The sequence below is a fragment of the Falco biarmicus genome, chromosome 15, assembly GCF_023638135.1.
Source record: "Falco biarmicus isolate bFalBia1 chromosome 15, bFalBia1.pri, whole genome shotgun sequence".
Taxonomy (NCBI): Eukaryota; Metazoa; Chordata; class Aves; order Falconiformes; family Falconidae; genus Falco; species Falco biarmicus.
The window spans coordinates 22,891,517-22,918,025 of NC_079302.1; the positions used below are offsets into that span (position 1 = coordinate 22,891,517).

The following is a 26,509-nucleotide window of genomic DNA, read 5'->3' on the forward strand; positions in this document are numbered from 1 at the left end:
AATTGGTCTTTTCTGTAGACTGTTCTGGTTCTGTGTGAATTACTGAGGACACATAGTTCTTTATAGCCAGTAGGCAGGAGTGTCAAATTAGTAGTCTTAGCGGCTGTAGAGAAACAAAAAAGATGCGCTTTCTGTTAAACATATGTTGTTCTATTGTAGTAAGCTGAAAAGATTCTCTCTTCTGTGTTACTTAAAAGAAACTTGTTGGGATTCTATTTTAAGGTGACACTTATTCCCTGTCATTTCTGGTACCCTGCTGGAAACCAATGATTACATTTCCTTCCTGCCAATGGTTGATTTTGTATCTAGTTTTTTTACTCTTTTTCTGCAAGCAGACAAGAAAAGGAGGAAAAAGTGATTGTCCAATATCACCTAATGGTTATTAAAAAGTATCAGCAGAATTTCTGCCTAAAGTAAAGGAGGAGGGCAGGAAGCATTTTTGTACTATAGTACTTCCACCCTGTTATACTAAGTCACAATGTGATCCTGTATCCACTTTTGTCTTAGTGGACACAGATCTCATTGTATCAACTCAAGCAGCAAATCTGTTAACGCTGTGTTGGAACCCTGCAACTTGTTAGAGTTTGATGCCAGAGTTTGATTCCTGTGTATCTCTGCCTTGGTTAAGTAGACAGTGTTTCAGGCCTTTTTTTTTTTTTTAAATAGGCTGCTTGCTAATTGTGTAGTTAACTATCACGTAGGCTATATTAGATGCTCAGTTTTGCTTATTTTGGGCTACTGATAAATGGAGCTATTCTTTATATTTTGGCCCTGAAAGTAAAGGGGAGCCAGTCTTTTTTTGAAAGTAAAGAGCATCAAAATGCTAAGCAGAGGCTTGTGGAGTCTTACTTAAAAATCTCAGGAGTGTGACTAGAACTTTGTACATGTTTACAGCAAGTAAACTGAATATGTTTCTGATTTGCCAGTAAGTGTGTAATTATCAAATGTGTAGGAAATACCTGACTGGGAACAGTGATAAATGTTCTCTATTATAGTTCTGCTTTGTTGTGAAATTCTTAGCTGTTCTTTAATTTGTTGCTTTCTGTTTAAAAGATCTGTGTGATGAGTGTTAGTGTTTCTCATAGATGGATTTAATTTTTAATGTACTTGTAGGTCCTGCAAGCATAGGCTTACTCAGCCCAGGCATATTGGAATATTTACTTCACAGCTTGGTAAGTGTCTTAGATCTTTTTGTATGTATCCATACATAGCAATTATAATGCAATTTTTTTGTGTGTTCCTATTGTGAAAAGTTAGGGTCATGTTTGGTAGATACTGGCAGAGTGTTATAGAAAGCTGAGATTCCAGAAAATCTGGAATCTCCATCCTTGGAGATAATTAATCAATAGGACAAGGCACTGAACGAGCAGCCTGATGTACTCGAACCAGCTCTCCACAGGAGAGTGGACTAGAGGAACTTAGGAGGTCCTTTTCAACCTAAAGCATTCTGTGACAGACTAACAGCTTTTCCTATCCATCTGTGCTGGGTATTTATTAAACAACTTTTCTTACTGCTCATGTTTAGAACTTCCAGTCCCATCCAACAGTGATGCTTTTTGCACTAATAGCACTGGAGAAGTTTGCACAAACAAGTGAGTATTAGCCTGATACTGCTCTTAACAATCATAGTATGGCTTCTACTGCATGATTGTCACTTGCTTCATCTGATAAAACTTGTGAGCATGAGAGAGTGGATTGGTGGAAACACGAATATGGAAGAGACGTGTTTGTCCACTTACAGGCAAAAAGAAGTATTTATTGCTTTAGTGGCATCCCTCTACCCCTAAAAACCCTTGAGATATTTGCTGAAATTCAGTGTAGTTTTTCCCAACTAGAAATTTCTGTAGAAGGACTTATGACATGAGGCCTTTGTCACTGAAATATATCTGTATTACAGATGGATAACAGCCATTATTGGGTGTTTGCAGGCAGGAAAAAGTATTTATTGCTTTAATGACACCCCCATTCACAAACCCTTAAGAGATTTGCTGAAACTCAATCCTTCTCAGCTTAGAAATTGCTACATAAGGACTTAGGACACAAAACCTTTGTTACTTGAAAAGAAATAAATCTGTGTTGGAGAGATGGAGAACAGCTGGGATCTAATAGTCTCTTGATGCAGCTCAGTGCTGAGAAGTTGGGTATATCTGAGTGCTAAGTTCATGTCTGGGCAAAAACTTTCGTGTTTGTAATACTGAGGTTTAAAGCAGGGGGCTTCTACTGCATTTGTATAATGTTACAATTTTTAACTAAACTTATCCTTCATTTATAGCAATAATATTTTTTTCCTCTTATATTGCAGGTGAAAATAAAATGACGGTTTCTGAATCGTGCATTAGCGACCAACTGATCTTGCTAGAGAAATGGACAAATAATCCAGACTATTTAAAACGCCAGGTTGGATTCTGTGCCCAGTGGAGTTTAGACAATCTGTGTAGGTATAATGAAGGGATGGATTCATTTAATACTAATAATTTCTCCAAAGAGATGGAGGACTACTTTGTTTTGTATAAGCACTTATTGTAAACATACCTGGCTGCATTTGTAATCGCTGTGCTTAAAAAAAAAAGGGGGGGGGGGAGGGGGTGGAAATCCAGTGTGATTGCATGGAAAGGAAATTTTGGCAAGGAAAATGTTTGAAAGGAAGTCATTTGTACTTTGCAAGTTGGAGCTGCAATGAAAATGCTTCTTTGCACCATATTTCCTGTAACCCACGCTTAAACAGATGTGCTGAGTAGCTAAATAGTGCAGCTCTGTGGAACAGCTGGATTACTGACATAGCCTGATGACAGTCACTACTGTGATCATACCCCAGCAGTGCACAGTCTCAAAGAATTATTGAAGATTTAAAGTAAAGATACTGTCTTGTGATCAAAAGTGAAAAGTGTTTGACAAAGCACTTTACTGGATCTATCTTTTTGGATGACCGATGATCATCAAATTCACTTGTTTAGCTGCACCCTTAAAATCACAACCACTCTAAGGACCTTGTAGTCTCTAAAATGCCTTTTAAATAAATTTGTGTAAAAGGTCTTGTTGGGCTTTATGCGGCTTTACCCAGCTTATGGAAGGCCAATGTTGGTTTATTTAGTAAGCATCTGTGTTAGTGTTGTAGCAAGTTTGAGATATATGAAGGGTCTTAAGATAAGATCTCTGATTTTGGAAATAAACATGCCTGTGTCAGCAGTTTGATACCTGGCAAGGTAAATGTTTCTGATCCTTCCATGTGAAAAGGGGATGCAGGGAATAAAGGGCTGCTTTGACTCAGTTAGTTTGTCACCTACCTGAAAACAAGAGGGTAAAAAACTTTAAATCCTTGTTTTCCCCTTCTATACTATCCCCAAGATCTTTTCCACTGTGGTGAATTAGAAAAACTCTACCCAACTGATTGCCCAACCAATACAAATACAATGGTAAATTCTGGAACAGTGGCATCTTGGTATCAACTTGGATGCCTTACGTTTGCCTGTGAGCATTAATTAGCATAAATTATTTATATATAATTATTTTTATATATAATCCTAAAAGCATTGATTAGATTGTAGGAGCTTTAGTCAGAGGTGTAGGTTGTGTTCTTATGTTCAGAGGATATTTAGCACACAGTGATGCTGTTTACATGCAGGCAAAATGCCAGTGTCGCATTCAGTTATGCCAAAAACTAATAGCATTCTAGAGAGACTGATTGGCACTGTGTGAAATGTTTAAAATAAAGTTTTGCTGCAGCAGTGATTAAAACTAGTTTTATTTTGCAGTTTTAAAAGAAGGCAGGCAGTTTACATATGAGAAGGTTGATTTGACCAACATTAGGGCTATGCTGAACAGTAACGATGTCAGTGAATACCTGAAGATCTCGCCACATGGGTTAGAGGTAGGATATCTTTTCATGATTTCAACCTAAAAAAGAGCCTGAAGAAAAGGGCAGGCTTGAACTATTTTTGATTGCTCCTTGCCTCTGTGATTTCCTAGAAAGAATCGGTTCTCTGCCAGCTTTGTATAGAAAACTTGCTTTGTCAGAGGGTTGTAACATCGCTACAGTGATCTCAGTTGTAGGAATGTTCACACTAAAGCAACACCTGTATCTATGCCCCAGATTTTCAGAAAATTTGGAAGTTTTTTGAGGACAATGCTTAAGTCAGCTGGTTTTTCACTCAATTTCACTAAAATTGTTCACAAAGTATAATTCCTATTGTTTGTTCTATCTATTTTGAAAACCCCATAGCAGTAGGATTTTTGTCTCAGCCATGTGTGTTTTGGGGCTTTTTTTCTTCCTCTGTTACTTTTTTCTGAAACCTTGTTTGACTACTTGGAGATGAATTTTCATGTATTAACATGGAACACCTCTCTCCTTCATGCCAGCAGTCAACTAACAACCAGTGACTTGGGTTTTAGTCTTTAAATTGACTCTGTCAACTTTCTACGCTTTTTTTTTTTCCCCTGTGGTTTACCACTGGAATGTTTTTTTTAGTCCTGCCTACTCACTAGTTTGTGTGACAATTATTGCTCTATAGAGAGGTTGCTTTCTGTCTGAAGTGCCTCTAAAATTATGCTGGTGTATTCTTACATGCGAAAAAGAAAGGGGCTCGTTTGAATGCTAATTTTGTCAAAACTTAATTTTTGGATTTGTTTTGGTAGGCTCGATGTGATGCCTCATCCTTTGAAAGCGTTAGATGTACGTTCTGTGTTGATTCTGGAGTTTGGTACTATGAAGTTACAGTCATTACTTCGGGGGTGATGCAGATAGGATGGGCTACCAAAGACAGCAAATTTCTCAATCATGTGAGTACACGTAATGTCACCTAGCTGATGATGTAACTTCAGTATTTTTCTGCTTACACCACCTATGAAAATAGCTCTGATTATTCTGGGGTAGTAACTGAGCACTTGTGTTTCCTTCAATTTTTCTGTACTTTTGTGAAGCTATTTTTGCTGAATTTATTGGTACAAGAAAAGGCTGTACTGTCCTTGCTACAGACTGGCACTGTTCATACAAGTCATACATAGGTGCTAGCAGTGACAGCTTCTTATCTACTTGCTGTTGTCTGGAAGCTGCAGGATAATTTCTTGTGGCTTAATCTCTTGGAAATTCTTTAGGTAACAGCAGTGGTTGCTCTCTGTTTCTGGAAGCAAACAGTTACTCAGTAGGAACTAACAGATTATCATGCACGCACTTGTACGCAGGTCACGAAGCAGCCATTTGATTATGCTCTTTAACATACTTTCCTATTAAATTAATTATTTCTTTACCTTGTGAAAGTTATTTAAATTGACTCTGGGATACCATGGTATCATTGCTGCTACCAGCAGATTCAATGTGGTACAGTTTGGGTACATGATAGCCTTTAAATGAAAAATCAGGATTACAAAAACAATAAACCCTCTACTCTCTTGCCTTTATTCTTATAATAGAGAATAAGTGTGCTGTCTTATTTTAGTTTGCTTTGCTCTCCTTCTCATCCAGATAAGCTAGTATCTTATTCTTAATTCTAAGTATTCTTCTTCCCTACTGTTTTACTTAAAATTATTTTACTATTTTACTTAAATTATTACTTACTAGCATTAGAACAAAATGTGCCATGTGCACATGAAGTCCAAACTTATAGTCAATAATATCAAATGTTAGTAGAGATGTAATGAGTACTTTCTTAAATCTATAATAATTACTACCCAAAGAACTTCTCTGCTTCTCTTAGAGAGGACTTTGCATGTTATCTGCCTTCCAAACTTCCATTAAAGTTCATTAACATGCAAGCTAGGATTTTCATACAAAAAGCATGTATGGCCTAGCCTATGTCACTGACCAGAATGGAAATACAGTACTGGAATTTTAAGTTGGCAATTCTATGGGCTAAGCTTGAGTAAGCAATGTACCTGTAGCCCGCCCTTACTGTTGTAGTTGCATGGCTTTCTGTTCCTACTTGGAATTTAATGTAGGGGAAGAAATACTTATACACACATATATATATATAATGATTAGAGATAAGCAGTTAAAACTGCTCGTTTCTGGTTATTATAGAAAAAGTCATTCTACAGCTGAGTCAAATGCAGAAGCTAGTATGAAGATAGGCCAAATATGTGTGAGTAAATATTGATGGTGTGGGGTATGAGCGAAGTACATCAAGGAGACAAAACAAACACCAGTGGCAAGAAACCCCACAGGAATGGGAGAGTAGCTTTTATCACCATTTAGCTTAAGTCAGCCTGTGAGTTCAGTGGTCTTGCTCCATTTCTTCTAACTATTCATGTAAATAGCATTGTCCTCTGCTTGTGTATAATATGCATATATCTCTACATTGCGTCCAAAGTCCAGTCCTGCATTTCTAGCATGGAATTGCAAGTGTGATTTTAAATTTAAAAACCCAACCAAACAGCAGCAACAACAAAATAAAACCAAAACACAACCAAACAAAAATACCATACAGACCTGTCCTGAGCACAGGCACTGTAGACTTGGAGTGTAATGGAAACTGTTTGAAATAAAAGGCTGTGTGTCTGCCTTCAGGCTGCTAAGAGGCTTAAATGATTATTTATCCCCCCCCCCCCCCCCCCCCTTACTGTTAAGGAGCTTGATGTATGTGCAGTTTTCTATCTGTGCTTCCTGTACAAGGCATGACAGACAATAGATGTCACACCTCTGAGCGGGATGATTTCTCTGTTGCTGCTGTTTTGCTGGTGGCTAAATGCTACTGTTGTTTAAGTTCATCAGTTGTCTACCTGAAATACAAGGATATCTTCTGGGTATATCACAAACACAGTCATCAGAGTAGCCATATGCTCTTCATTTACAGCATGTGTAACAAAAAGACTAGTCCTAAAGATGACGTTAAACACCCATTAGATGGGCTTAGCTTTAATTTGGGACATCAGAGGCTTGTGTAATCAGACACTGTCTAGTACTTGCACTCCAGACAAACCGTGCTGAGCATGGGGACGTTATCTTCCATAATGCTTTCTGGTTTCATGTCTGGGCTCTCCTGCATGGCACACTCTTCTCCCACTCCGAAACTTAGTTTTGCATTTGTCTCGGACCTTGTGACTATCACTTGATAACCTTTTCACAAACTGGGGGAGGCTGGCACTGAAATAGACACAATATGCAACAAATTCAGTGAAAGAACTATGGGTTTGTTTTCCTTCTGTATACTCTATGTTCTGGTGGCTCTTGGATATCTTCTAGGGGAAGGTATTACAAGTTTGGGTTTTCAGGGTAAGAGAGTGGTTACGCTTCTGTGTTGACTTAAGATGTAAAAAGTTAACCTGGCTATTTGGATACTAGCCTTCTCATTTTTAAATATTTCAGTAGACGAGAGTTTTGAGCTCACAGAGAATGAAAACATTTTGGAGACTGAAGTTGGACTCTATGATCTTAAGGCTTTTTCCAATCTAAATGATTCTATGATTTTGTCCCGTTCTTCCCTGCTCCTCATCCCAACAAAATTCCTTTTGATGTGAAAATGAAATGAAGATAGTTTGAAAAAACGATCTTAACAGCAGTGGGAGAAACCCTTCCTGCTCTTAGATGAATAGTTTAGTGGAATAAATGAAACTTTAGCTGCTCTGTGTGAGAAATGGCTGCAGATTGAAATGCTTTGCTCTTTTTTCTAAAGGAAGGTTATGGCATCGGGGATGATGAATACTCCTGTGCATACGATGGCTGCCGGCAGCTGATTTGGTATAATGCCAGAAGTAAACCACATTCCCATCCCTGTTGGAAAGAAGGTATTCGGTCCGCCTTCTGCTGTTTATCCTAACTGGATTTCTGCACAGGATTTTTTCCTTCTTGCAGGTGTCTAGAAGATGGTTTGTTAGTAGGTGTGAATAGAGCAGTTACTGTCTAATCCTGATAATACTAAATGTTTAATAATTATTGTGCCTTTACTAGTATTTGTAGTGGTTTAAACGTACAAGGTGGGCACCGCAGTCTTGTTCCACAATCTGTGTAGAGAGTCTTGTTCATTAAATGCTTTTTCTTTTCATAGGCAGAGTACAAATCATAGCGCTGACTAACACTGCTGGACATGTAATCATTAGACTTTTTTCCCAGATATTTGTAGTTCTATGGAACAGGGTTGAAATCTGTCTTTCTGAGTTTAAAGTTATTTTAGACTAGGAAAAAAACCTTGATCTCTTGAGTTAGATCTTAGTTTTTTTTAAGGAGGAGTTGCACTGTCTTGCTTGCTTCAAATTCTTGGTAAGACAAGGATAACTACTTGGACAGCAAAGTTCTGTTCTTGATCTCTGCTTTGAAATCTTGGTAGGAGTCAGCGCATGCTATGCTTGTGTGAACTGTGCTGCCTTCTCGTCTATTAAAAATTTCTCCCAAGGATGGCTAAGCTAAAACACCTTTTTATAATACACTTGTGCTAGTTATTTTTAACAAACTTTAGCAAGTATGTGTACCGAGGATATCTTCAACAGGTGCAAAACGGCCAAGGAGAGATGGAGTTCAGCTTTTCTTCTGGCTTTGGCAAATACTCTGCAATACCTCTACAACTATGTTGTATTAATGCTCTGGCAGACTAAAATACTTTTTTTACTATTTTCTTGTGGGTTTTTTTCTTTAGTTGCTATCTACATCAATGTTTTTTCCTTTGTTTTTGCAATTTTGCAAGTAGTCCCTTTTAAGTGAGACAACTCAGTGAGATGTGTGATACTTGAAAATAAATGTTTCAGCTGTTGACATTTAACAGACGCAAAATCTTTTTGTTTTGCATGTAAGGAGACACAATAGGATTTCTACTAGACTTGCAAGAAAAGCAAATGATCTTCTATTTAAATGGAAACCAGCTTCCTGCTGAGAAACAAGTATTTTCATCTGCTGTGTAAGTATGTGCTCATTTGGAAGGACAGTGACCTGTATGGATAACTGTTTTAATTATATGAAGTGTTTCCCATTTGAGATGTAAATTCATATTTGCTTACCTGAAGCCATCGTGAAGCAGGTTTCCCAGTTGAAAGTTGCTTAGAAATCAAGGAGAAGGATATAATTTTACGGGTGGATTTCAGGGTCCATTTTTCAGGCCTTTCCAAAGGTAGATTCAACTTGCTGGCTTCTACTGTTGAACTAGTACAGGACTGAGGTAGAATGAGGCTATAGCAAAGATGAACAAACTTCTAGTAATGCTTGAGGAGTTTTTGATGTTCTAAAACAATAAAGCTTCAGTCCTGTAAATGCTGAAGAGTGCATATTAACTTACTGCTGTTCACTGGAGCCAGTTCCTGTAGTAGGATATTGAGTATTCATGGGAGGATGTGTCTTGGTAGCATTACAGAAAGGAGTTAGGCTTATTTTGCCAACTCCGTTAAAATTAACATGTGGCTAGCTCCTCTGACTCAACAGATTCCATTACTTGGTTGAAACTGAAGGTATTATGCAACTTGGGCCCTTTCAGTAAATAAGAGAAAGAGGTGATAGTTCTGGTGTTTTTACAAGGTGTCTGTGTGGCTGTGAAGACAAGACAGCTGTCCTGAGGTAATCCTGCAAGGGCAAGGAGGAACAGATGGGCATGGTGCAAAGAGAGCTCGGATCTGGCTTCATCCCGCACAGGTCCCACGGAGCAAGTGTATGAGTTGCAAGTTCCCTAGATTTGTGCCTGCTCAGATAAAGCAGGAGGAGTGGTGGACATGGAGGTGTCCCTTGCAGTTGGTACTGCTCCTCGCAACTCCACTAAACAGCAGTTGTTTGGAAGAAAAATACTTTTTTCCAGTGCTGAAGAAGATACCTGAGCTGATCAGTGTTAAGAGGATCGGATTGTAGGCTGTTCAGATGTATGTATCTACTCTTATAGTGTGTGACTAATCCTATTTGTAGAGTAGACAGCCTTTATTTGCTGTCTTGGTAGTAAATTCAGAAGTAGAGAACTAAACAGGGTAAGTATGGGCAGCTGAAACGGAATGTGTTTGAGTTTTTCACTCAATTAGCTGTAGAACACTTCTATTGAAGGAATTTGCCTCTTTGTGTATTTTTGTCTGGTAATAGTAGTAACGTGTCTGGGAAGCTCTATTACTGCTTAAGTCATTCTAAAATGTCTGGTGTTCATCATATTGCAGATCTGGCTTTTTCGCTGCTGCTAGTTTCATGTCCTATCAACAATGTGAGTTCAACTTTGGGGCGAAACCTTTCAAGTACCCACCATCAATGAAGTTTAGTACCTTTAACGATTATGCCTTTCTGACAGCAGAAGAGAAAATCATTTTGCCCAGGTAATCCTCCTGTCTAGTTTGAGTGTGTTTGCATACAGAGAAACATATATATTTATATAAATAAATCCAAGGGGATTTTAATCCATTTACCCTCCCTTGAGGCAGTTGCCATACTGGGCTGTTGATTTTATTTTCTATTCTTTGTGTCACAGTATTACAGGGTTTCTGAATGTTGTTGATACATGGGTTTGTGTGGTGTATTTGTGGAGTTTTTTTCTTGACTCTTGAAAAGTACATAGATACAAAAACCCCAATTTTTTTCAAGTGTTCAGCTGTGGGAGCTAGAAAACTGGCTTCTCTTAAGTTGCATAGTCTTGTATTGTACTTAGTAAAATTAATCTTTTATGGGGTCACACCTCCATGGGTCTCTTTCAGAAAAGGATTAGACCCATAGGCTCCAGTGCAACTTCATGAGTAGGGAAGGAGATATACAACCAAAATCCATTGAATTATTTTTTTTGTAATATTAAGTTAAATTAAAATTAACTAGTACTGTACAGTAAACCGTTCTTAGTAAACGTGTCTCCTGCTGTCTGAGAATTATTAGGTTGGTTGAGGAGGTATAGTCTTAATCAAAAAAAGATGGTTTGTTTAAAACTGACCTAATTTGTGATGTTGGCAGCATGGAGGTACTGAATGATTGTATGACTTGAAGTTGTCCTTATTTCTGATCCAGGTGAAAATTTCCCCACCTGTGAAAGATGGTACCAACACAGGTTATTCAAATTTGGAAGTGCTTTCCCACCTAAAAATAAATTGAGCCAGATAGAAACAGGTTTGGATACATTTTTTCTTAATGTACCAAATTTCTAGTAGGAATGAAAACTAAAGGCGTTTCTGGTTTAGGTCACTAGTAGTAAAAAAATCTTACTGGAACACAAATGTTAACAATATACAGTGTAATCTGGGATATAGGGTACCCCAGATTTGCAGCTTTATCTGAAGATGGCCCTCTAGAGTGGTGCTGATTTATGTGGTTGAAATAATCTTTTGTTGCATCTAATTGAGTGGCAGTGCAATTTGTTGGAGGTAGGTACCCTTGGCTATAAGAAAATGCAGAGACCGGTTTTGAATTATCTGTTTGATGAAGTCTATTTGAGGTACTTTAGTATTTTATTTTTTTAAAAAAAAACAAAGTACCTTAGTTGTGGATCAGTCATGCATTGGCAAAGTTTGAGGCTTGTGATACTGTGTTTATGCAGAGAAAGGCAAATGCAACTTGCAAGACCATTTTGTACTTGCCTATAGCCAGAATAATTTACACCTGCTTGTGACTGCAGGCGCTTTAAGTGAGAATCCAATTTAATCCCTTAAGATGATCTGTTAGTTATCATTCTTTGTCAGCCCCTTTTCAAATTAAATGTCCTTCTGTCTTATTAGTTTCATGCACTAGGTAAGAGGTTTTGCAACTTTTAGCTGATGATCAGATGTGATTGTTATTGATGTCATTCTGGCACTACTCTTGCAATGTTAAGCATTAGCTGTGAGAGCTGTTACTTGGTTGTGCCAAAAGGTGTGTTAGGCCACCTGAGAGAGACTGCTTTCCTGTTGATGCCTGGCTGGAGAAACTCAGCCTCCTGTGTTAGAGCCTATTTAATATGTGATAGTACTGAAAGGCTCCATTCCAGTTTGGACACTTGCTCTTTGTGTAAACAAAGATCATCCCTGCCCTGCAGTGTGAACTGTTTGGAAATGGTAAGCCAATCCTGATTTAAAAGACAACTTTGATCTTAAAAGTGATAGGAAAAAAAGGCAAGGGCCTGAGTGGACCCTGGTTATCCATCATGGGACAACATAAACTCCTGTAGAGAGTTGTGCTGAATTAAATACATCTAGTGTTGGTGCACAGTCTGGGCTAGACACATCACCCTGCCATTGAACGGTTTTGATGTGTAGTGTATGTGTTCCAAATCGGAAACGTCTTACTTGATCAAACAGGGGATTTTAATCCATTTACCCTCCCTTGAGGCAGTTGCCATACTGGGCTGTTGGGTTTATTTTCTATTCTTTGTGTCACAGCGTTACGGGGTTTCTGAATGTTGTTGATACATGGGTTTGTGCGGTATATCTGTGGTTTTTTTTTTTCTTGACTCTTGAAAAGTACATAGATACAAAAAACCCGATTTTTTTCAAGTGTTCAGCTGTGGGAGCTAGAAGAATTGTAATCTAACATCCTCTTGTCCCTTTCTGACAGACCAGAATAGGGAGTCAAAGACTGTTTTGAACATCTCTCCGTGTTAAGCCTTTTTTTTGGGGGTAGTTATGATTGATACTTGTCAGCAGTAGTGTTGAGTAGTGCAGGCAAGTGTTGCATTCATTGGTCTTGATGAATACTTGGCGTAGCTATGGATCTATCATTTTTAGACAAACTAATGTCGGGGGGTTTGCATGTCCCTTTCTTCAGACACAGGCGCCTGGCTTTGTTGAAGCAAGTAAGTATCCGAGAGAACTGCTGCACGCTTTGCTGTGATGAGGTAGCAGACACAGAACTCAGGCCGTGTGGACACAGGTAAAACCTTAAAAACAATCCCTCCTGAAAACCCAAACCCAAAGAAACGGGAAAATGTGTTTGACATTCAGCCTAGCTGAGACCAGATGCAGTCCCTGCTAATCTTGATTGACTCCCCAGCATAAAGGAAAAACCCTCCTTTTAAGGATGTGACAAAAATTAAGTATAGCATTCTCACTGCTCTTCTCATCCTAGACCTGAGCAGATTTAATCCCTAATTGTGCGTGTGTCTGGGTTTGGGGAAGTACTGTGGCTATGTACATACGTTACCTCTAGGCTGCAGAGTCTTAATTCCCTGATATCAAAGGTTTTACTAATGAGTGCTTGTTTAATACTGCTGCTGTGAAATCCAGATTGCATGAGGAGAGCAGAAGATTCATTATATACTCATTAAATGTTCAACAAATGGGTTGTCTCAAGTCACAAATTCCTCTAAAAGCTAAAAATGGGACAGCAGTATGAGTAATACAGTCATAGCACTTTCCTGTCTTTAAGCAGCATTCCAGGAAATTAATCCAGTTAAGTCCAGATCCGTAGTGATTTTAGAGCACTCCTGGAAGCAGTCTTCCCATGGGTCTAGATGGTGGAAAATTAAAAAGAAATGTGCCCGGTGTGTGTCAACAAGAAGTGGAGTCAGCTTCACGCAGGGTGCTAGGACTGCTGTTCTCCAGACCGGAGCAAGTGTTAAGATGAACAGAAGCATCACAAGTTAATCCTGGCCAACTGCACAAGCAGTTTCAGGTTTAGAGACCCTGAGCAGCTGGAGTTCCTCTCAAAGCCTGTGGATCCACAACACCTGACTTGTAATTTCTAATCTCCACACTGAAGGACTTACCTTGACTGTGCTTCTAGCAGGCTAACTACACTGCTTAGTGCTTCTGGGCTTGGTGTTGGGTTTTTTCATACTGTAAATGCAGGCTTTAACTGATTTTTTTTTTTTTTTTTTTCCTCCTTCAGTGACCTGTGCATGGAGTGTGCCTTGCAGCTGGAGACCTGCCCTTTGTGTCGACAGGAAATACAAACCCGAGTCAGACAGATCTCTCACATTTCATGACACGCGTGGAGAAATACCACGGACTTGTTATTAATGAACTCCAACCAATACCGAAAGGGGAAAGAATCTAACCAATCTTTACGCACATAGAACCATAGCCATGGCCAGATTTCATGCTAAACTGTAACCTGTTTATCTTAAAAATGAAATCTTTAATAAGCTATTTCAAGTTGCCAGCAATGGGAACTGCCTTCAACAGTGAGGAGAGCTGGTAGGTCAGTGTGCTATGGCTATTGGTTCCTCCAGGCAAGACCATAGGAGAGTGTCTCTCTTCTTCCCCCTTTCCTTTTCGCCTGTCGCAAGTGCTGAAAAAATTTGCACTGGAAGTACACGTACAATGCATTTTAGAAGAGAAAAGAAACATCTCCTAAAACAGGGCCGTTCTCTCTTGTGCTCAAAAGTCTCTCTATTTTTGGCAGAAGTCAGTACTAAAAAGAGAATGCCAATGTTTTCCTGTTTAATGTAGCCTCCTGCTGGTCAGAGACTGTATTTTTCGACAGTGGGTATTAAACTGCTCAAGGACTTAATCTGTACACAGACTGATTTGAAAAGACAGTGTGGAGACTATAGAGAAACACATGTTTTAGTAACTTGGTGATTCCAAAGAATGTTCTGATTTGTTTTTAAACGTTAAAAGATCGGTAGTATTTTCAAGTACATGTTTCTGATGCTTTTAACTTCAGTACCCACATTTTTTTTGTGAGGATATAATTTTCAGGAGGTATTCTTAACTAATTATAATGCTGGACTGGAATTAATTTGATATTCTGGGTATTTTTTTAAGGTATCATCGAACATCTTTTTTAATCAGTGTTGTTTTTGAAAGTTATATTCACTTTGGAAATATTGAGCTATCTTAAAAGACTGGAGGAGAATTTGGGGCCAGTTTATTTAAAAAAGTTATTTGAATAGCAAATTCTGTCTTATTCTGTAACTCATTAAAAATGCACCTTGCTTGACACATGTCAGTCCTGCTGTGAGCAGGTTTGGGGCCACACTTCATATTTTTGGTAGGGATCATACAGTGGGAATCTCTGCTTCACTTTAATTACATGTTTGTGATGTTTGTATGTCAAGGATCCATTTCAGCAGGCAGCTTTTGACTGTTTTACTAGGTTTCTACAAGGAATCAGGGTTCACAGCTGGTGTCAGTGAAATAGCACAAAAATTGTTGGAGTTACACTTATTTTGCACCAACTGAGGATATGACTGTCTCTTTCAAGACTTGTACAGGTTGGGTTTTTTAAATTATCTGGCTACATAGTAGAACTTCACTAATTCACACACAATTCGCACCAAAACCATCCCACTTCTTGGCAGTGATTCTGTAGCAGAGGCTGTTGTAGTGAATTCTTGTGCTGTGATAAGTGTTATTTTTAAAATCGTTAATTATCTTTATTGTACTATCACATATTAACAAAGCAGAGCTGAGGCTGCTTCTTCCTGCTGAGCACTTCTGCTTCCTGCTGACCTAAATAGGAGCCGAGAGCTCTGCACACAGGTCCCAGAATCAAGCTCTCTAGCAACTACTTTCACCTTCTGCCTTTGCTAACTCAAGGGTGCTGATTCATCCAGAGATTTAAAAAAAAAAAAAAAAGAAAAAAAAGGAAAGAGGGGGAAAAAAAAAAAAAAAAAAGAAAAAGTGTCTCCATTGTACCTCTAGGGTATAATGCATGAATTAGGAAAGTTCTATCCATCATTTTCTTATTGACTTTTTTTTCCAAATATGGACTGAATCCATAAAACAGTACTGGTTAGTCTTTTTGCAAAAATGTGAATTCTCTTCCACCTTGGATGCCTGTTTTGATTCAAGTCAGACTGGCAAATCTGTGCCACAGGGACCCCATTTCCTCACTGATTGTACTTCATGATGTTTTGCTGTAAGCCACGTTGCCAGTTGGGGCTGAGTCCCTTCCTGCTCGGTGCTGAATGAGCAAACCTGTGAACATCATCACTGCCACAAGGATATTAGAATTTCAGAATCACTTGAAATGAAGTTTTAAATGCTTCCAAATGCAATGATAGGCGTTTATCCCTAAGGTACAAAGATACAAACCATACTTTAGGGAAGAGGTAGGACAGAACCATTTTGAACTCTGCCTTAATAGATTCTAGAAACTTTCAGGGCTTTGGTTTCCCTGGCCAGGATTAACTGAGGTAAAATTTTCAGAAGTGCCTAGGACTCCTGATCTGTATCACCTGCTCTATGAGACTAAGCTCTTAAGGCCCAGGTCCACAACGGCTCCTAGGTGTCTGGTGTCCCCTGGAGATGGAGGTGACCGAAGAGCCTCACTGCCTTTGTGGACACGGGACTAAGTGCCTGCGTTCTTTGTGGAAAAGAGGTGCATGCTTTGGAAAATTTTGCCCCAGACCGTCTTCCGTGCAGCTGGTGCTGGGCAGAGGGAGCCAATGGTGCCGGAGGAGGGAGCTGCGCTGCAGAGAACGGTCCTGTTCATTTCACAAAGGGAAAGACTGTGCGGTTCGACTGGCTTTCTGCTGGGATCGGCGGCGGGGACAGCTGTGTAAAGCTCGATCCTCCGCGGCTGGGGCAGCGGCCCCCCGGGTTGCTGCACCCCTCCAGCGGCGCCGGGACTGCGGGGGGGCGCTGGCCCCGCAGGCCCTCGCAAGGGGACAGCAACTGTAGCACCCGTTCAACAATAAAAGCGTCTCGAAGGCTGTTTGTTGTCTGTTAGTTCTGTTGCTTCTGGCGAGAGCCGCTCTGGTGCCGGGGGTCGCGCAGGGCGGGGGGCCGGGGGTGCCCCTACCACCCCCCCGCCCCCCCCCCCCCCGCAAGGCCGCCCGGCGCGCGCTGCTGTGCTCCGGGCGCGTTCCTGAGGGGAGGGCCCGCGGGGGAGCGCCGCGGCGGAGGTTTCGTTTCCCATTGGGCCTTCGGCACGTGGGCGGGCCCTCCGCGGCCGGCTCCGCTCTCCGGTTGGCTGCGGGCGGGCGGAAGTAACCGTTTTCTGGGAGACGGGCGGGCCGCTGGCCGTTGGTGCGGAGCAGGATCGGGGCCGGGGTCTCTGCGGTCTGGGGGCGCGTTAGGTGCTCGCCTTCCTCGGGGGGAAGCGCTGACGGGGCCGGGCCGCCCGGCCCCTTCTGGGGAGGGCCGCCGACGGCGTGGTGCGCTGGGGCCCTTTGCGAAGGGGGATGCGGGGCGGGCCAGGGCCTGCGCGCTCCCCGGGGCCAGGCTGAGAGGAGGCGGCGGTGGGTCGCACCCGTCCCTCCTCCCGCGTTGGGGGTGATGCCATGGAGCCGGCTGCCCCGTCGGCGGGCTGCCCTGAGGGCCGGCGTCGGGAATAAGTCCGCTAGGGTGGCGGGGGCAGGGTGTCCCCAGCACGCCCCCAGCAGTCGGCTGGCCCGTCTGCCGCGGCCCTGGGTGCTGGGTGCCCTGTCCCGTGTCAGGGTCAGCAGCTGCCTGCGGCCAGGGCCTGGCGGGCGCGGGCCAGCGCAGGGCAGAGCCCCTGGCCCGGCGCGGGGTGTCGCTGGGCAGAGCCCGGCTTGCAGGCTCTCTGCAACACGCAGGGCCGAGGCGGCGTCTTCATCTTGTCTGGCTTCTTTATCATGTGTCTTTGTAATAGTCATAGATGCTTCAGTAGAACAGATGTAAAGGTCACCTGAGACCCCCTTTACAGACACTAACCGCAGGTGCGGGGCGGGGTTGAGCCTGTTCTTTGAGTAGGCAGAGGGAATTCCTGGTATTTCAGAAAAGAAGCAGCAATAACTTTGGAAGAACATGACTTTGAAATTCCTATGCCTAAACATTAAAGATTAATTCCTGATTTCGCTGTTTGAGGAGTGTGTGGTAATTTAACAACTGAATTTGTATTAATGCTGAATCATGTGTTATTCCTTAGCACTTTGTCAAGAAGAAATAACCACAAACAGCAGCAGTATAGCAGATTGTTTCTTCTCCAGCCTGGTTATGCAGTAACAATGGAGACTTCTGATGAAGAAAACTTCGTGGCCATGTGAATATGCTACCTTCTGTGTCAGATTTTCAATAAGCTAATCACTAGTTAAAATATCTTGATAGGAATATAATTACACAAATGAATTTATACCTCACTGATTAGCAGATTCTGCTTCTTAGGTGAACAGGGGTGCAGAATGCAAAGTTCCAGGAAGGAATGACATCAGTTCAGAGTTCAGGTGAAGCCAAGCTAAATGTAACTTCAGTGAGTGTGGCACCAGATAGCCCTGGCTGAGTGATCAAAATAAGTACTATAAGGCTGAAAAAGTCTTTCTTTTTTTTTTCCCCTGTTAATTGTAAATTCAAAATTTTTCCTTTTCAAGAGCATGTGTTGCCTTATATTGCAGATTCTAATAAGTGACTATTCCTGTGTGTTTGAATGTGCTCCTTCTAGACATGCGAGACCTTTTATAGGTGGCCTCGACTAAATTTTACACTGGTAGATGCTAAGATGCTGCGTCACCCCGTGTTTGTCTGCCGTACTCTTCTCCTAAAGCTTGTGGCAGAAGGGGATGTGTGCTGGTGCTTCTGTCACTAGTTCACAGATCTAGTTCTTTCAGTCTACAGACTTATCGTAGATGGCCATGTGCTGGGGCTGCTTCAGCAGCACAGGTTGTGCTGGCCCAGAGTAGACATGATGAGGTGACAGAAGCTTAAACCACGAGACTGGTGAGGATGTGTTTCTTCAGGTATGCGGATGCAGGTGTTGCATAGAGAGATGGAATTGCTCTTATTTTGAAACAGTTAAAATTCCATTATTTACCTTACAGGCTTAAACCAGGGTTTAAATTAATACTTTAACTTCTCTGTTGCTGTTAGAATAAGCTATAAAACTGGTAGCAGTTATTTGGAGGGGGGAGAAAAGAGTGGAAATTATCCGTGGCAAAGTCTCCAGTCCTTATGTGTAAATGGGAAGTGATGAGCCCTGTTGCCTGAAGTCCTAAGTGTGATGCTTAGGGTATGTAATGCTTCAACTGTGCTGTGCCAGCATCTCTCCTGGAGGTGTTGTGCCATGCCTGCTGGTGGAAGAGCACACTTTCCCAGTTCCTGGCCTTGGCTTTGCTCTTCTCCCAAGGTTTAACAGATCAGAAATGTTGCTAGGACATTGCTTTGTGATCAGATGCCTTTTTAAGTCAAATATCTTTTCATTTTTCCTGGACAGAATGAGCCCTGTGGCTCATTATAGTTGAACTGTTGCTGGATTAATTTCACAGGAGTATTATTCAATAGCAAAATAACTTCAATGAGTTTTCAAAACTTAGTCTGAAAGAGTGTTTTGCTTTCTTCACTAAAGAGAAATTTGAAAGAAAGAGGCATTTAATTTTATTTAAATAGTGCTTTCGCTGATCAAAGCTAATTTTTTTTTTGTTAAAAACAAATGTTCTGTGAGACTGGTTGCCCTCATGTGTGAGAAAAGCCAATCTTTCATCTCCTGGAGAATATAGGAGGAGTTCATCCCCCCTAAAAATGATCTGTGAATGCTGAGGAGATCCTGTGGATTATTTACTGTGTCTAAACAAGCTGCACAATAATAGATTTAGCAGAGGGATCCAAAGTCCTAAAACGTTGGTACCAAAGATTTCTTCCCTGGATCACTTCAGATCCATAAGTGTTTACTATTTGCTTGTGAGAGAATGACCTTAGGAGGTGATGCCATTTATTTGTAGCACGTAGGGATTTTTCCTGCATAAGAAAAAAGAACAATATTTAAATTTATTTGGTTATACAATACTTGTGTATACACTGAGTTTAAGTGGTTTCACAAAACTAAGTATTCCAAAATAATCTCTGTAGAGTGTTTAGAGTTCTTGATCACCATGTAGAGCTACGCAGGGAAGAGAGCAGGAGGAAAGCTTGTGGCTGCAGCTGGGATTTGTGGGTTGGAAAAGGCTTAATTTGCTGTTCTAATTAACATTCTTTACATCCTTCTGCACCAGGAGTAGAATTACCTTGAAAGTAATGCCAGTAAACCAACATTTATTTATTTATTTTTTAAATCAGGCACTTTCCTGGGGGGAAATACAGTAGAGGCCTGATGAGCATCCCCATTAAGTTGTTTCCTCACCAGCGTCATTAATTATTTCGTAGGTTGAAACTAGGAAATTACTTGGCTATCTTGTAATTACTGGGATTATTTGTGCTTAGGCTTTTGTTAACACTTCTTAATTTTAACTTTTATTTCTGCTGTGGTTGAAACATGTATTTGTACAGTATGGTCTTTCTTTGCTTTCAGATCCTCCCCTTCTGATGCAGAGTTTGATACAGTTGTTGGGTATCTGGAGGCTATCATAATAGGTAAGATCTACAAGTAGTTGTAGACAACAAGATTGGTGCTAAATACGTTGCAAATTGCTCTTCTGCTAGCAGACATACAGAGCTAAAATAACCCCTGCCTGCTTCAGGGAAGCTTTTCTTCCTTTGTTCCCATGACCCCTAACCTGGCAGCCCAGTAAAAATATACACAAAGGTCTTTTGTGTGCTATTTGCACAACAGTGTGCTTAGGAGTCTTGAAAATTATTCTCTGCACCACTGCAATACACTGCTGCTTGAGTAAAGATACTTGTAAATCTCACGTAGAAATCAAAATTTTCAGGGATTTTTCTACCCTGTTGTAAAGGGGATGGAAGAGACTGTGAGAGGTAGGCTTCCCTTCCCCAGCTCTTCCCGAACCTTGGCTAACGTGCTTGTCGGGACATTCTTAGAAGCTGCCATGGTTTGTCCAGGCAATTTTGCTGCCTGTTGCTAGTGCAGGAGCCTTTTGTAATCTGTAATATTAAGTGCCTGTGCCGCAGTTTTAAGCGTGCTGCTCCTTGTCCTGTCTCTTCGTAACGTGGAGTATTTCCTCTGTTTCAGCAGCAACATTGTGTAACTGGAGATGGGTGTCGTCATGTCTTGCCACTTTTCACTTTTTGAGACTGTCCAGAGCTGATTTTGTTGCGTGTGTAACTCACACGTTTGCGTACAACAGTAATGTGGCAGGACCTGTTCATAGCAGGAACATTGAATGGCACCAATCTCATTGTATGAGCTTAGGTAATAAAAGATGCTAAATTCTCTGGATCATAATTTTATCTGAGAAGTCAGTGTGTGCAAGAAGTAGTTTACAAGATACCAAGACAGAATTCATGCTACTCGGGCATCGGGTGCTTCATAAGAACAGCATATAATCTTTTTTACTACATCCTTCCCAGAGAGATGTAGATTCTGCAGCCTCAGTTGCCTGGTAATGTAGTTGAATCTGGAGAAATTCTAACAAAACTAATTTTGAACGCGTTTGGATTTAGAAAGCTGAGGTGGGTGTATTTTAATACTGTGTGTAAGTAAACTTTCTACCTTTCGTGTTGAATTCAGTGGTAATTTTTATCGTGTTCATTTTTACTCATTTCCTTCCACAACTGGAAAAAAAATGCCCAGATTAATTTTCAATTGCTGAAGAATTTCACTGATATTTTTTAAATAAAGGAAAAAAATATTTTGAATTCTTGTAGGGAAGAGGTGTTCACTTGGTAAGAAAATACAGTTGCTTTGCTGACTTGGGAGGCTGAGCAAAAAGGGGTTCAGGATAAATAACCTTATTAAGTAAACATAAAGGAGGAGGACTTCGTTGCTAATACTGAGTGTAAACGAAACTTAACAAGTAACTGTAGACCTTGCTAGGTGGACACATTCGTCCCATTTCATTCTGAATACACAGTTGCGGTCAAAATGCAGGCTGATGCGCTGCTGCCCTGTTGATTCGGCTTCCTTAACTGGAGTCACTCTGCCCTCCGGTAGCAGCAGCCTCTGTCTTCTCGCAGATGGGTCAGAAATAGCGGCGCAGCAGCAGCTGCGGTGGTGGTGTGAGTGACTCTGCACGTGTACGGGGCTCTGTGATTACAACAGGCAAGCAGAGCGCTGGAGAATGGGGGGGTTGTGTTACGAAGAGAATGACTAAACTCCTAACTGTATGGTGCGTTTGTGTTGTGGCCCAGATGATGATTTCCAGTTAACACAGAGGACGTTTATGGAGAAGCACTACCGGGAGTTTGATGACTCGGAAGAATACAAGCTCATCTATACTTTTATTTTTAATGAATATGTGAGATACTTTTTCCTATTTTTCATACGTATTGTTTTTTTTATTAAGGCTGGTGTCAGGTCCCATATTGCCCCCTTTACGTGCGGTTTAACTGGAGCAGAGCCAACATACTGCCTGCTGTATTGCCTGCTGGCTCTTTCTGAAGCACAGTCGTGAATGTGCTGTGAGCAAGAAAAATGCTTTCTGGAGCATTAGGTTCCTTTCTCTTTGTTTCACCTGGAAATGTCTATAGATGTTTTGGAAGCTGTGTAACTCTCTTGAATAGAAATCTAGCCAATCACTGTCATAATACATTTAACATTTGGGCATAACAAAGTTTTCTTCTCTAGTTGTTTTATTTTCTGTATTGGACACTCCAATTACATTCTTCGTGCAAAGCATAATTATGAAACTCTGCTGGCCTACTAGTCAATAACATTAAATGAGTTTAAAATAATTTATTAGATACAAATAGTGTTAGTTCTCACCAGTATTCCCAGCAGAAATGTTCAGCTCTGTGCCTCAGCGGTGGTGTAATTGAATTAGCAATGCCCAGCTAAGGAATGTGCAGTTATTCGCCCAGTGAGGATAATACAAAGTGTCAATAAGGTGTCAGTGTAAGTAAGATGTGCTGTTTTGAAATCTGCTCCAGAAATTTGTTACGAAGTTATAGAGGTGGTTTGTTTGGTTTTTTTCAGATCTCTATAGTAAAGAAATACATGGAAGAAAAGCTGCTTGATTTGATTCCTGGTTTTGATATGACTGCTTTCACAATGTCATTGCAGTAAGTCTCTGCTTTGCTTTTGATTGGGGGGCGGCTTATGTGCCTTTCAATTATTTTTATCTAGACTAAAGCTTAGGTTTGACACTTCTTCCTTTAGAAGGAGGTTCCTCTTTAGTTAAAAAAAGAAGTGTTCATGCAGGCAATGACTGACCACTTTTCTTGACTTCAGTATGTCCTCATACTCTAAATTTCTGAACTGTCATGCTGAAATATATTGGGTTTTAAGGGGTAGGAAGAGAAATGAGAATGAGAACAGTGGAGGTGTTCATGATCATTGGCATTTCAAAGCCAGACCTGTAAAAGGTTAGGTCTCATTTATCTCCTTCAGGCTCCATGTTGGACACTTAAATAGCCTGGTAGTCTTATCCAGAGTCATGTGATGAAATGCCTTTAATGCAATTTTTGTACAAAGCATTCAGAGAAGAGTTTGGTTTGTCTTAATCTTTTGTATTTGATCACTTTAGCTTAACCAACTTCATTAAGAGATCACTTCTGAAAGATCACTGGTTTTCCTCTTGAATAAGAAAATCAAATGTAGTTGGGAACTGAATAAAAATTTCATTTTTAATTTTTTTTTTTAAATAAGACATTGGGAAGTCACTATGAATGCACACAGTACACTTAGAAGGTAGACTGTTTAAGGTAAAGCTCTTTTTGATAAGAATTAAATAATTTAGAATTTTAAAAGGCAAAAAAAGCCCCAGGCCTTGACTGTTAGGAAAGTCTTGTTAAAATATGCTGATACGGGAGCACAAGAGTCTTTCTTCCAAAATGTTTTCATCAAAAGTCCTCTACCAAGAATCATCAGTGCAATGCCTCATTCTCAAGGGATGTGTATGAGCACTCTGTGCCTCTCCCCAGCCTTTCTCACCTTCAAGGGACTGTCTGCCTGTTTCAGTGCTCAAATAAGGAGATAAATGCTAGTTGGGTGTTACTTCTGTTGACTTAAAGGTCAGTTTCTTTGTCTCGTTTCCAAGGACTGATGTGATACTCTTACCTCTTGGATTTAGACAAATACAATATATATTAATGCACTTGGATTGGCAATACTGCAAGGCAAAATTTGGCTCAAGTTTTGCTTTATGATAGACCTGTAATAACATTCTTGTTTAAATTTTGATATTGTTCTACTCGTGCCAGTATCCTTTTTGACCTCCTGTCATTCTAAAATAACAACTTTATTTCCCACAGAATTTTTTAATTCCCCAACTTCTTCTCTCTATAGACAGCACAAAGATGAAATGGCAAGTGAACTATTCGATATGCTTCTCACATTTACTGACTTTCCGGCTTTCAAAGAAATGTTCTTGGATTACAAAGCTGTAAGTATGTCACGTTGTGTATTTTCATTGGCATAATGGCTCTTGTTTTTCTGTAGCTCTGCCTGAGAGTACCAAAGGTAGTGTTACTGCAATAGGTAGCAGCATTTATTCAAAGGCTGTACTAGGATCAGAAGAAAAATAACTTGACTGACTGGCTATTTAAACTCAAAAGCCACATTTAATAATTTCTAGAAAACATGAATGAAGCTGGCATGTGGAGCAGTTCTTCAGAAACACATGCTTTCTGCGTCTTTGAATGTTGCTTTCCAAGTGAACGCTTTTTCCACTGTGAGGGTGACTGAGCACTGGCATAGGTTGCCCAGGGAGGTTGTGGAGTCTCCATCCTTGGAGATATTCACAAGCTGTATGAACACAGTCCTGAGTGGCCCTGCTTGAGCCCAGGATTTGGACCAGATGACCTCCAGAGGTCCCTTCCAACACTGACCATTTTTTTTGGTCATTGGGTGTGGGTTTTTTCCCCCAGTCAGTCCAAAATTAGCTTTTCATTTGTGTTTCTCCTCCTCTCTGTCCAAACTGGATAAACAAACAAAAGTATTAAGGTTTTTGGATGAGCTTTTTCCTAGGGAGAAACGCATAAATGCTCTCCAGTGTCTGTCCAGTCATATTTGACAAAGTAGAAAAAGAGTCAAAGTTGTTGTCAAGAGTTATGCCCTCTGCCACCTCCCCCCACCCCTTTAAGTTTTGTGAAATTGGGGGCAGGTTGAGGACAAAGAGACAGTCCGTGTCTTAGCAGCAGGAATCGTTTCAATTGGGGTTTGCACCTTTGGGGTCTCCTGAGGAGCAAACCACAGAGCTGGTTGTCACTAGTTCCTTGAGCGCTAGGCAAGCCTGCTGGCTGGGCGTCCTTGACCAGGTGTAACCAGACTCTGCTCTGACCTGGACGTACAGCTGGCAGAGGCGACAGTGGCCTTACTGCAGGGATCCCTGCACAATCTCTTCTTGAAGTTTGGGTTCACATTCAGTCACAGATGCTCAGGTAACATGTAATTTTATATTGATTTGATGCAACAAACCGAGTATGTATTGCCCATTTTGTTTTTTGAACTGCTAATTCCAAAGCAGCACTGAGTCACAGATTTCTTTTTCTTCTGTGTTTATAGGAAAAGGAAGGTCAAAGCCTGGATTTAAGCAGTGGACTAGTGGTGACTTCATTAAACAAGTAATCAATAATCTCCTAGAGCAGTTTATGCATTACTTCCCTTCTGCAGATGAGTGCTGCTGCTTTCGTTTGGACACTAAAACACTAAAGGTCATAAGAAGCCGGCACTTTTACATGATGAAAACTCCTTCACCCTCAAGACTATACCTTCACAGGCCTGATGCTAGAAACATCTGTTTGTGAATTCTCATTAGTATTGTAATTGTTTTTAGTAAACACAGTATTTGTACACCAGCCTAACTGTTGCGCATGCTGAGAAGCTCGGCATACTGAGAGGACAACAGATAGGTCTGTGTGCCTGTTATTGGGGTTGGCATCTTCACCATCTCCCCAAAATGGAGAACTTCTCAGAATCAAAAAGACAGTGTAAGAAGAGTATGTCCCTCCAGCTCTTGGAAGGACAGGTGTGAATATATAACCTCAGAGTCCCTCATATGTTTGTTGGTTTGGGTTTTTTTTTAAAAATACTTTGGTATGATCTTAAGTGCTATGGGTTTCGAATGGAAGAACATGTTTTAATATTCTTAATAGATGTTCTAGCATAAGACTGGCTCTCAGCTCTGACAGCTGGTATGTCAGTGTGTAAATCTGTCTGCTTTCTGGCTTTTGAAGTCTTATCCCTAATGTGCAGAGTTCTCTGATTCACTTGTTCAGGCCCCAGCTATTCTACATTGTGGAAAATAACCACGATAAACCAAAATCCGACCAATGTATTGAAGTTGTTACTTCCTTTTCAGTAGTGGCACAGCTGCTTTAGTTCTAGTAATGCAAGCCTGATGGTAGGTTGGGCACAGACGTGTTTACCACTGTGTCACTAAATAGCATGCTGATGAAAAGGCACGGTTTTGCTATTAAGCTGTTAGCAACACTAGCCTAGACAGTAAAATTATGGCCTGGGGTTCTTCGGTTAACTCCTTACCTCTTTATATAATGTTGACTTTTTAATGTTGGGAACAGATTTTATTGAATTTTAAAAGAATCCTGTTGACATATTTTAATTGTTAATTGTTGAGCTAATATAATTACTTGCAGCTAAAACTAAAAATACTCATCATTTTTTTTACTGAGAAAAGTTTTCATTCTTTTTTTTATTACAGTTGTTTCAATTAATTGCTTTAATGGTAGTGTAAGTGAATACCTCAGGCAGTTATATTCTGAAGGGAGTCCTGTTGTATTTTAAGCAAGGTCTCTTGTCATTTCAGAGGCTACAAGGTGTGGCTGGGGATGAATTCTTATTTGATGGGGAATTGTGTCTCAGTGTTTTCCGTTACACCTTTCTGCCTCTGCGCCGCTCTCTTCTGTCTGCGTTTTCTGTGGGCTGCTGGCCCCAGAGTCACTTGTCCCTCTGGCACTCCTGTCACTCGCCCCTGGCTTGATGCATTTTCAGTCAGGCAGAGGGGCTTTTTAAAGAGATTGATTTTTTTAATATAAT

The 26,509-nt window shown here is 40.7% G+C and overlaps 2 protein-coding genes across 7 annotated transcripts in view; both read left to right on the top strand.

Annotated features, from left to right (window-relative positions):
* RSPRY1 (ring finger and SPRY domain containing 1) overlaps positions 1-16,441 on the top strand; it is a 39,136-nt gene extending 22,695 nt beyond the window's left edge. For both annotated transcript variants that reach the window (XM_056360283.1, XM_056360282.1), the window contains 10 exons: positions 1,114-1,172; positions 1,526-1,592; positions 2,303-2,434; positions 3,753-3,868; positions 4,633-4,776; positions 7,605-7,716; positions 8,717-8,819; positions 10,048-10,200; positions 12,605-12,709; positions 13,667-16,441. In XM_056360283.1, the coding sequence (XP_056216258.1) occupies positions 1,114-1,172; positions 1,526-1,592; positions 2,303-2,434; positions 3,753-3,868; positions 4,633-4,776; positions 7,605-7,716; positions 8,717-8,819; positions 10,048-10,200; positions 12,605-12,709; positions 13,667-13,763 (1,088 nt within the window). In that variant the 3' untranslated portion in view covers positions 13,764-16,441. The remainder of the gene's footprint in view (positions 1-1,113; positions 1,173-1,525; positions 1,593-2,302; positions 2,435-3,752; positions 3,869-4,632; positions 4,777-7,604; positions 7,717-8,716; positions 8,820-10,047; positions 10,201-12,604; positions 12,710-13,666) is intronic.
* A 257-nt stretch (positions 16,442-16,698) lies between these two features.
* ARL2BP (ADP ribosylation factor like GTPase 2 binding protein) lies at positions 16,699-26,288 on the top strand. 5 transcript variants are annotated; one of them, XM_056360348.1, is made up of 8 exons: positions 16,699-16,755; positions 17,618-17,731; positions 19,967-20,028; positions 20,588-20,767; positions 21,706-21,812; positions 22,490-22,575; positions 23,801-23,897; positions 25,019-26,288. In XM_056360348.1, the coding sequence occupies exons 2-8, from the start codon at positions 17,697-17,699 to the stop codon at positions 25,079-25,081; spliced, it is 630 nt and encodes a 209-aa protein (XP_056216323.1). In that variant the 5' UTR covers positions 16,699-16,755; positions 17,618-17,696; the 3' UTR covers positions 25,082-26,288. The 5 variants fall into 5 exon arrangements, with proteins under 5 accessions (XP_056216323.1, XP_056216324.1, XP_056216325.1 ...); XM_056360349.1 differs by having other exon boundaries at positions 16,735-16,805; XM_056360350.1 differs by lacking the exon at positions 16,699-16,755 and adding an exon at positions 16,783-16,883.
* The last annotated feature ends 221 nt before the right edge of the window (positions 26,289-26,509 follow it).